This window comes from Crocodylus porosus, unplaced genomic scaffold (genome assembly GCF_001723895.1).
Source record: "Crocodylus porosus isolate Cpor-Errol unplaced genomic scaffold, CroPor_comp1, whole genome shotgun sequence".
In the NCBI taxonomy this organism is placed as follows: Eukaryota; Metazoa; Chordata; order Crocodylia; family Crocodylidae; genus Crocodylus; species Crocodylus porosus.
In genome coordinates, this window is record NW_017728943.1 from 40,087,858 (window position 1) to 40,098,033 (window position 10,176).

Genomic DNA, 10,176 nt, shown 5'->3' on the forward strand with positions numbered 1-10,176 from the left:
TCAAAGATGCAGGGTATGTCACACCCAACACCTCAAAATGATGGCACGTTTTGAAAACACTGACTATTATGGACTGTAGATTGCACAAGGGTTGAAATCAGCAAACAAACGAGATCATTATCGTGCAGCGGGGAGCAGCACCCACAACCCCACAAACCCCTCCACGCCAACACAACCGAGCATGCTAGTGCTCACAGTCCAGGCAGCCGGGGCCTCCGCCAGCAGACAGGCGTCTAACGCATTCGCCTATCCCCGTTCGCGTCTCCCTGCAGGCGCGGGCAAAGGCAGCTCGGGTGACGTCACACCACGCGCCGGCTCCTGCGCAAGGCCCTTCCTGCTGCTGCTGGTACCTGCGGCAGCGGCGCTTTCTGGAAGGTTCGGGGCGGGCGAGGGGAGCGCTGAGTGGATCCGTTGCCATCCGAGGCCGGGAGCGCGGGACCGCCATGCCGGACAACTCGGGAGTCAAGGCGTACGGTGGGGCTGGAGCGGGCCGCTCCAAGGGCGCCTACCAGGACCGGGATAAGCCCGCACAGATCCGCTTCAGCAACATCGCCGCGGGCAAAGGTGCGGCTAGGCCCGGCCGGGGGCGGTATGGACCCCCGCGTCCTGCTTCACTCGTGGGGGCGGCTCCCTTCCCCCACCGCCCCCAGGCCCTGCCCCCCCCGGAGGAGTGGTGGGGACAGCGGGGCTGGGTGGTGCTGGCGCCCACGCCCGTTCATTGTATTTAGGTTGGTGTGTGGGGCGACCTGCTGTTAGTCCAATCGGGAGGCGTTAGGGTTGTTTTTGTAATCGGCTCGGGGTGTTGGAAGCAGCCCTGGGATGTTGGTATTTTCCCGGATTTTTTGCAGGTCACAGTAATGAGGCTGCTTTTAGAGCATGCCCATGTGTTGTTAAGCGATTCTGGCTTAAGCCTTTAGGTAGGGCTGGGCAGTTGTCAGCCTGTCTTCTGTGCAGAACTGCTGCCTGCGGGCAGGGTGTCACAGGTCCTGTAACTGTGCTGGCTGCCTGGGTTAGATGTGTAAATCTGCGTATGCCCCACCTGTTGGGTAAAAGTGTCTTTGTCTTTCTTCAGCTGTCGCTGATGCAATTAGAACAAGCCTGGGGCCAAAAGGAATGGATAAAATGGTAAGCTTGGAGCTTAGTGTCTTAATTGCTTTATAAGTCTAGTCAGTGTGTTTTAAGCAAGTTTCAAGTATGTGTTTTAATCAGATAAGCATCTTTTGTTTGTTTGCTGGTATTTGTTAATCATCAAGTAACTTCTAAGCAGGTGAGCCTGGCTTGGCAGTTATTGGTATAAAGGGAATATCTTGAAACCTAAAGATTGTCATAAGTGATTTTTTTGTTTATTTGTTTGAAGTGGAGAGCATTTTATGGGGCTCTTGGGGTTGATTTAGTGTTAAGTATATACAGCTAAAAGACATTAAATGACACATCTTTAATGTTTCTCTAGATTCAGGATGCTAAAGGGGATGTGACAATTACCAATGATGGTGCCACTATTCTGAAGCAAATGCAGGTCCTGCACCCTGCAGCCAAAATGGTAAGTAATGCTTAGTTTCTGTCTCTAATCACCACTTCCCAACCTGAATAGTAAAATGGCCTACAACAGGGGTTCTCAGACTGTGATACCGTGAACCTGAGTGCTGGATGACAGGGGACAGGGAGCTTGCACGCAGCAGCTGCTGTTGCCATCCACCACACAGTGCCGCTTCCCCATGTCACTGTGCGTACCCCCTGGGAAATTTGCAGCCCTGTTTTAAGTTGCTTGCTAGCTCCAGTTTGAGAACCCCTGGCATAAGGCGACAACAGGTTAATTTAGTTTAATCATGAAGCTGAGATGATTTTAGTTTTAGAAAGCTGCAGGGCACCCAACATAGAGTACATGAGCAAGATACACTAGTCAGGAATCTAAAAGGAAAGGATCTTCTGTACTTTCTGAGAATATTGGCCCATGCAGCATATGGTCATACCTGGAAATGGGATAGATTCATGCCTTGGGGGAAGGCAAAATCCCCTAAAACATATGCACACAGGTGTGCATTTGGAGGAAAATCTTTCATTACTCCTGCACGCAAGTGCTGCAGGAGAGATGATGAGTGAGGAAAATGGACTGAAATGTAACTATATACCTTTTGTAAGCAGAGGAAAATGTATAGAAGCAGATTGTGCATTAGGAACAGCTACCTATTTTTGAAGTCCAAAAGCAAGTTATATAATGGGACCAATCTCTGATGTTTAAAGTTAGTAAGTTTAACTGCCCTTCAGGTATGGTGCTCACTAGAGTCTTGAATATTCTCTTGTTTCATCTGCTGTATATAAAAGTAAATTGGTTCCAGTAGACTAGTATGATTTATTTTTTATTGTCATTTAGTTGGTAGAGCTGTCCAAAGCACAAGATATTGAAGCTGGTGATGGCACCACATCTGTTGTTGTCATTGCTGGAGCTCTCTTGGATGCCTGTTCTAGACTTCTCCAGAAAGGTACGTTATTTCAAGTAAAAGGAAATCTAACTGAATTTAAATGAGGTATTTCAAATTGATGTCTTCACTAATAGTAGCTCTTAGAATAATTGTTGTTTGCATTTTGGTATGCGGTAGAGAATTAGCCAGAGTTTTCCATTTCTGGAATAATATCCCCTTTCTGGTGGCAGTCTTGTAGCATTTATCTTTATTGTTGAGTTGATGTTTCCAGTATCAACAATTAAACACAGCCTTAAAGTGTCTAGACATGTTGATAATATGTAACCAGGTAAAACTTGAATAGATAATATATTTATTTCCAGACCTATTCTGATGAGGCATAGCAAAATTAAAGAAAACAGATTAATATTTGTAAGAGACTTTGATTGTGGAAAGTAATATATTTGTCTGTGGGTACTGGTGATTCTGCTATCTAGTGAAGTTACTGGCAGCAACCAAGTAGTGTGTGAGAGAGCCAGTGGGGTTTGTGTTGGAAAAACTGCTGGTGTCAAAACAATAAAAAATAAAAACAAAAAAAGTTGTCTAAAGTGAGGAATTCAATTTACTGTAGATGAAATGCATTATTGCAGTGCCTCACTAGAGTTAATTCTGTTCAGCTGAGTCTGGTAGGAGTATCACAACAGTACCTTATGCATACAGAAAGGAGCTCACCAGTGCTGGTGCTGCATAGTGGAATGATCTGCGCTGTTAGCTGCATCCTTAAAAGGAACTGCACAATCATCGCACACTCTTGAGTTGACAGATTTTCTTTTTATAATACTAATGTATGGTAGGACAGATCTGATTCATCAGACATGTGAAGGGAACTGTTGTAACTTCTGAGAATAAGGATGGCTTTGTAAAAAAAACACTGGACTTGGACACGGGTTTGGATTCAAGTCCCCCACTCTACCATATACTTTCCATGACTGTAGATAAATCAGTTGTTTTCTTTGTGCCACAGCTTGACGTTGTAAAAGGGATGACAATAATTTCGTACCATACAAGGGTTTTAAGGATAAGTTCTTTACTTATTGTAAAGTATTGGGATACCTTAATCATTAGAAGGCAGCGTAAATCTCTAATTAGGTTCAGTATACCAAAAGCATATCAATGCATATTGATGCATATATTCATGACTATCATGAATATATAGTTATTTATGTTAAACTTGTAAATCTATTATTGTACAAACCAAGTTTAGACCTAAGCAAGCTCAACAGTCGTTTTTCTTAAGTACTTATTTCCAGTCTCTAACAAAATATATAATCTTATTGGAATGCATGTGGGCTTCAGATACTACAGGCAATGCATTGTATTAGTCCATGAGAACAAGCAGGCAAATCTGGAAGTTTTCATTGATGAAGCTGAGGTTATCACCAGAAACAAATTTACTGGTAAAATACAAATTCATATTATTGTTACTCTTAAGAGTCAGATTTTAAAGAGGCACTGTTACTGTAGCAACCCAATCTTTAAACTTTCAGGAGTCAAGGTGGAAAGTAATGCAAACAGTTCATTTGAAAATTTTTGAATTTCTCTTTTCTAATAGGAATTCACCCTACCACCATTTCAGAATCATTCCAGAAGGCTTTGGATAAGGGTGTTGAAGTCTTGACCAAAATGGCACATCCCGTTGAACTGAGTGACAGAGAAACTTTGCTAAATAGTGCAACTACTTCACTGAATTCAAAGGTAAGAATTGAGGGATAGATGAATATTTAGCTTAATTTTTGAGTTAAATTAAAAATGTGTTTATACTTCGTATATTTTTACCCTTTTAGAATGCTCAGGAACAGGGACTTTTCTTGTATTTTGAGTCTAACAAAATGATTCCGAATGTGCTGCCATAATACAAACATTTTTAGTTCAGTCAGCCAAGATATGCATAAATTGAATTCAGACATCTTCCATTATTTACATGAAACTTGTTGGACTGATTTCCTTCCACTGCCTCATATTTACTGTTCTTTTAATAAGTGTTTTTGATGTCTTGCACATTGCAAATGAGATTACTTGGGACATAGGTAACTATAGGAACTTTGTGCACTGTTTGGAGGTGACTTTTCATGAAGCTGCAGTTGATTGGTGTTAACTTGCACAGTCAACAATTTCATCTGAATTTCAACTTCAAACACATTTCATCTGAAATTTTTAAATAATTTTAGGTGCTACCTGAAATATTGCTGAAACTGGAAAAAACATGGAAGTTCCCTTCAACTGCTTTACTTTGAACATTTAACAAATTGTTCCCTAAATCAGTTCTATTATTCACGCAGAGACGTTTTTTCCCATAAAGGTGCCATTGTAGAATTCTTTAATGTTATTCCTTAAATAACTAGATTTCACGTCTACTTTCCTTTTAAGCATAACAGATAAAAAGACATCTCTTTTAAATAGTTTTTATATTGGGTATTTGAGTCAAAATAATTTGTTTTGAACAATGTTCTCTGTATCTGAACTACATTGTTTTTAAGTGTTGATCTGTGTACCATAGCTATGCTGTCTACAAATCATGTTATTTGCCCTTGTCAAAATAAATGCAGCTCTACACCAAGTTGCTTCCTTGAAAGGGGGAAAAAAAAAAGAAATCACAGTACATTTTTAAAATGGGGTGTTCATGAGTACAGAAAAGAGAGCAAAAACCTGTGAATTTGTTGACTACATAATCTTAAATATGTTCACTCGGTTAGATTGAAGAATCCTGTTCCCTGCCTACCACAGTAAAGTTTTTGGTTTTTTTCCTTTTACTCTGTAGGTTGTGTCTCAGTACTCTAGTCTGTTGTCGCCAATGAGTGTGGATGCAGTGATGAAAGTGATTGACCCATCTACAGCTACTGGTGTGGATCTTAGAGACATTAAAATTGTTAAAAAGCTTGGGTAAGGAATAATTCATGGTTCTGTCAATAAACTGCGTAACACCTTAATCTGCTTCCCTAAAATGTTAATTCAGTCCAACTCCTTTATTTCTAGTGGAACAATTGATGATTGTGAACTGGTTGAAGGACTAGTCCTCACTCAGAAGGTGGCAAATACTGGTGTAACTAGAGTGGAAAAAGCCAAGATTGGTCTAATTCAGTTTTGCCTGTCGGCTCCAAAGACAGATGTGAGTTTGTCTGGTTCTGCTGAAATTGATCCTTATCATAGCACATGGGGATTTAGATATGTAATTTGCTCCTAGATAAAATATACTTCCCAAGTCTTTGCCCTGCTGTAATTTCTTTGTCCCACAATTAATTCAGTGGTTTTAACTTAGTTTAAATAGTCCTCTTGTGTATTGTCATTGACTTTGAAAAGAAAAGCCATGTTTTGTTACCAAATAAGTACCCAAAATACTTTTTCTAAGAGAGAATTTTCTTTATTTAATTTGTTCAATTTGTGTGCTTTAGATGGCAACTGCAGAATTAGGAAAACATTACCTGTTTAGAAACTTGTACTTAAATTCAGCTGGACTTCAGCAACCTTACAGAAGACAAATATTTTTCTGTTTTTAATAGATGGACAACCAGATTGTTGTTTCTGACTATGCTCAGATGGACCGAGTATTGCGTGAAGAGAGAGCTTACATTCTCAATTTAGTTAAACAAATTAAGAAGGCTGGATGCAATGTGTTGCTGATTCAGAAATCTATTTTGCGGTATGTTAACTACTGGCCTGTTCTTATTGGAGTAAAGTGTCTGTACTGAGAGAAGATAAAGTAAAGTTGGTATTCTTTCAACAACTGGGTGTTTTGAGCCACTGCTTTCAGAAGAAGTGGATGGTTTCTATAAGGATCATCACATCTCAAAGAAAAATTTAACACACTTTCCACTTTGGAATTTTAGTCAGTTTTTTTTCTAAGCCTGAACTGGTGTTTCAGTAGATTTATATCTTTGAATCTATAGGTACAAATCCTAACGGTAATTAAAGCAATAGCATGCTACCAGCATTAAGCTTATATAGTGTTATGAATTGACTCTGGGTTTGTATTTATTTATTTTTATTTTAGAGATGCTCTTAGTGACCTTGCTCTCCACTTCCTAAACAAGATGAAGATCATGGTGGTTAAAGATATTGAAAGGGAAGACATTGAATTTATATGTAAGGTAAGAAAATGGGACAAATGTGCTTGAGGAGTTTCCAGAGTCCAGCCTCGTATATAGTGTTACATTCTACGTAAACTATTTCATTGACTTGGAGCTTGTGAAATTTAGACTATTAAAGTATGTTAAAGGAACAGACGAGAGTACTCTCAAGGATATCCTTTTACTTTTGGCTTTTCTTCCCCTCAAAAAAAAAAAAAAAAAAAGGCAAAAATATTGGGCTTCTCTAAAAAAGCAAACAGTTAAACCATCTCTAATATACATTCAGTGCTTCTTGATTTAAGACAAGTTCATTGAGTCGTAATGCTTAATTTATGGGTTTCTGTAGACAATTGGAACCAAGCCAGTTGCTCATATTGACCAGTTTGCTCCTGACATGCTCGGATCCGCAGAGCTGGCAGAAGAGGTCAACCTGAATGGATCTGGGAAGCTAATAAAGGTAAGCAGAAATAGAGTAACTTTTCCATTATTCCAAGATTGAAATGTCACTGTAAAGGGAGATATCCTGCAACTTCTTGGTTCTAGAAACTAATACTTCATTCCACTAAAAAGTTGTAACTTGGGTTTCAGTACTGGGCAATATTTTTTTTCGTTACTAATTAAAGAAAACTTTAGTGGACTAGTTTAATGGGACGTTGGTCATTTGTCAAGGAACCAAATATCAGGTCTGCCACTTTAAATCTGTACTACTTGTTGCTCCCTGTTAATGAGTAATATCACAGACTTAATATTCATTTTTAGTCCATTTTTGTGCTACTTTGATATTGCAGATTACGGGGTGTGCAAGCCCTGCAAAAACTGTAACACTTGTGGTACGTGGATCCAACAAATTAGTGATGGAAGAAGCTGAACGTTCAATTCACGACGCACTGTGTGTCATACGCTGCTTGGTGAAGAAAAGGTAACACCAGTTTTTGTACTGGTCTTTATACAGCAGTATACCGTAGTCTCTTAAATATACAAAGCTTTTACTTCAGAATCTTATGATATTTAAAATCTTGCTTTTGTTTCTTAGAGCCTTGATTGCAGGTGGTGGTGCACCAGAAATAGAGTTGGCCTTGCGCTTGAATGAATATTCTCGCACTTTGAGTGGTATGGACTCATACTGTGTCCGTGCATTTGGAGATGCATTGGAAGTCATTCCATCTACACTAGCTGAAAATGCGGGCCTTAATCCTATTTCTACCGTAACAGAGCTGAGAAACAGACATGCTCAAGGGGAGAAAACAGCGGGCATTAATGTCAGAAAGGTAAAAAAGAATAGGCTCTTTAGAGGAATAATGCTTGATAATAAAGACATGAACAAAGGCATCACAAAGGCATCCAGATTTTAGTCCCAAACAGTTCTGTGTATAATTATTGGGTCAGATACTTGGGGGGGGGGGAGGTTTTTCACTATTTTTAACTTCTATAGTGATCTCAGTTCCTTTTAACAACTTGTGTATAAGTTGGTACTATGACTACTCAGCTCTACATATAATTTCAGCAGAAGATTTGAGCATTTTCATGTTCAGAACCTCAGAAAAATCAAGAATTTTAAAAAAGCTTGATTGTGGGAATCTTAACTTGTTATTTTGAATGTTCTATTAGAAATCAATGAAGTCTTTAAAAAATGCTTGTGTTAGACAGTTGATTTGTACATATATAGAGGAGAAGTCAGAATTTCCCTCAACTCTTCCAAAGAATAAAACTGTTGTCCCATTGGAGAAAATTTAAACAGATTAGCTCCCCAACTGCCTGCCAAGAAGAAAAGTTTATTTCATGTTCTGCCTGTGGGGGGGGGGCAGTGAAATTTAAACGGCTTTCATGTAGGCAGGTGGCAAGCTGGCGTGGAGGGGAATACTTGGTTCTCCCAAAATAGAATCCTTCAGAATTTTCCCCATTAAAAAGTGAAGATTACTTTACCCTGATTCAAAATAAAACCTTTAAAACCTGTTTCTGTTTCTGTCCCACAAACAAATTCTATTTTCTACTCCACTAACAATAATATGCTTGGCTGTGCTAGCGTAGAGGGCTTGGCTTGTGGTGGGAGTAGTGATATTTTCAATTTGCCAGTGAAGTGTCAATGTCATCTTTGTAGCCATGAAAACCATAGAATTTTTTTATTTTAGAATAAAAATGTAGATTTGTTGTACACCGAATAGAGCAGGGGTGGACAAAATGCGGCCTGCAGGGCCCCTACAAAATTTAGAAAATTAATATTTATCTGCCCCTGGCAGCTTTTCATGTGGCCTTCAATAGCTTGCCAAAACTCAGTAAGCAGCCCTCCACCCAAAATAATTGCCCGCTGCTGGAATAGAGCCAACTGGGAGAAATATCTGCTCACTTAGATTGTGTGAATTGGCAACACTGACTTCTTTTCCATCAGCTTGGAGTGGCTAGCTTCTTGCCTGGGCACTGAATCTGGGAGCATAGCTGTGGGTGGATACAGCTGCATTTGTATCCATTTCCTCCCTGGCTTAGTTGGTTTTGGATGGATTTCTCAAATACTGCTGGAAGAAAAATCTCTGTATAACAGAATCCTTACTGGGAAACAAATGTTACACAAAGTGCTTCCGCAAATGCTAATGAATGTTTTTCTTTGAATAATATACTCACCAAGGGACTACTAGGGATAATATAAATGTTTCAAAGCAAGTCTCCATTGTACAATCTGAGAATGAAATTTTGGTTTGCAGGGTGGAATTTCCAACATTCTGGAGGAGTTGGTTGTCCAGCCTTTGCTCGTCTCTGTCAGTGCTTTGACACTTGCTACAGAAACTGTCCGTAGCATTCTTAAGATTGATGATGTGGTAAGGTATTTTTCTTTTATGTGAATGTTCTACTTCAAGTGTAATGGTGCTGTGAAAAAAAGTATAGTCTTTATAACGGGTTAACCTAAAAATTCTGCTACTTGTAACATTCCCAGGATTAGTGTGCTGCTGTAATTGCAGCCAAATACTGGAAAGCAACAAGCTTGTTTTAAAAAATAAATTACAAAAAAGATTATGTGAAGTGGGGTGTTTAAAATAATGAGGGGCAGGGGTTCCCATGTGCTGCCTACAGTGTGTCTGACTTCGAATTCTTTTTTGCAGGTAAACACTCGGTAAGACAACTGCAGAAAACAGTGGTGTTGCCTGGAGTATCTTGCCATAGTTCAGAACGTGGTTTCTTCATGAGCTCTCTGCATTGGGCATCTAGCTAATGCCTACTTACATTTATGTACTTTTATCAACTTAATTTAATAAAGTCTCTGGTTTCGAAAAGCAAATTCTGTTTGTAAAAGAGAAGACAAGACGGTATTCTACACTTGCAGGTCTGCATTAAAAAATTCAACCATTCTGCTTTTGTAGTGTATATGTTTTGCAGTGCCCAGTCCTGTTTGGATGGAAGTCTCCAGCATTAGCTTTTACAGTCCTTTGAAGTAATATCATTATGAAATGTTTGCTTCAGTAATGGCCTAGCTCAGAGTTGTTCCTTCCAGGTTTCTGAAATAGAGAGAGAATTGCTCTAATGGGTTTGGTAGGGAGCTGCCACAGCCAAGGAGGAACAGGACTCAGCCTTGCCTTGTAAATTCAAATGCATTTATTTCTTGCACCATTCTAATATAGACACTGAAAGAAGGAGAGAGGTTTTCATCAGCTCTTCAGTATACT

The 10,176-nt window shown here is 39.5% G+C and overlaps 1 protein-coding gene across 1 annotated transcript; it reads left to right on the top strand.

Annotated features, from left to right (window-relative positions):
* The first annotated feature begins 326 nt into the window (after positions 1–326).
* Positions 327–9,864, top strand: CCT4 (chaperonin containing TCP1 subunit 4). Its single transcript, XM_019549207.1, has 14 exons — positions 327–564; positions 1,073–1,125; positions 1,451–1,540; positions 2,372–2,480; positions 4,012–4,154; positions 5,218–5,339; positions 5,433–5,565; positions 5,957–6,096; positions 6,448–6,544; positions 6,870–6,980; positions 7,312–7,442; positions 7,557–7,791; positions 9,220–9,333; positions 9,616–9,864. The coding sequence occupies exons 1-14, from the start codon at positions 444–446 to the stop codon at positions 9,628–9,630; spliced, it is 1,614 nt and encodes a 537-aa protein (XP_019404752.1). The 5' UTR covers positions 327–443; the 3' UTR covers positions 9,631–9,864.
* Positions 9,865–10,176: the final 312 nt, after the last annotated feature.

Bases quoted from the DNA above. Each gene is read 5' to 3' on its own strand.
- CCT4 (XM_019549207.1), top strand. From the start codon at position 444: ATGCCGGACAACTCGGGAGTCAAGGCGTACGGTGGGGCTGGAGCGGGC. The intron at 1,126-1,450 runs GTAAGCTTGGAG...ATGTTTCTCTAG, and splicing joins CAAAAGGAATGGATAAAATG to ATTCAGGATGCTAAAGGGGA. The intron at 1,541-2,371 runs GTAAGTAATGCT...ATTGTCATTTAG, and splicing joins TGCACCCTGCAGCCAAAATG to TTGGTAGAGCTGTCCAAAGC.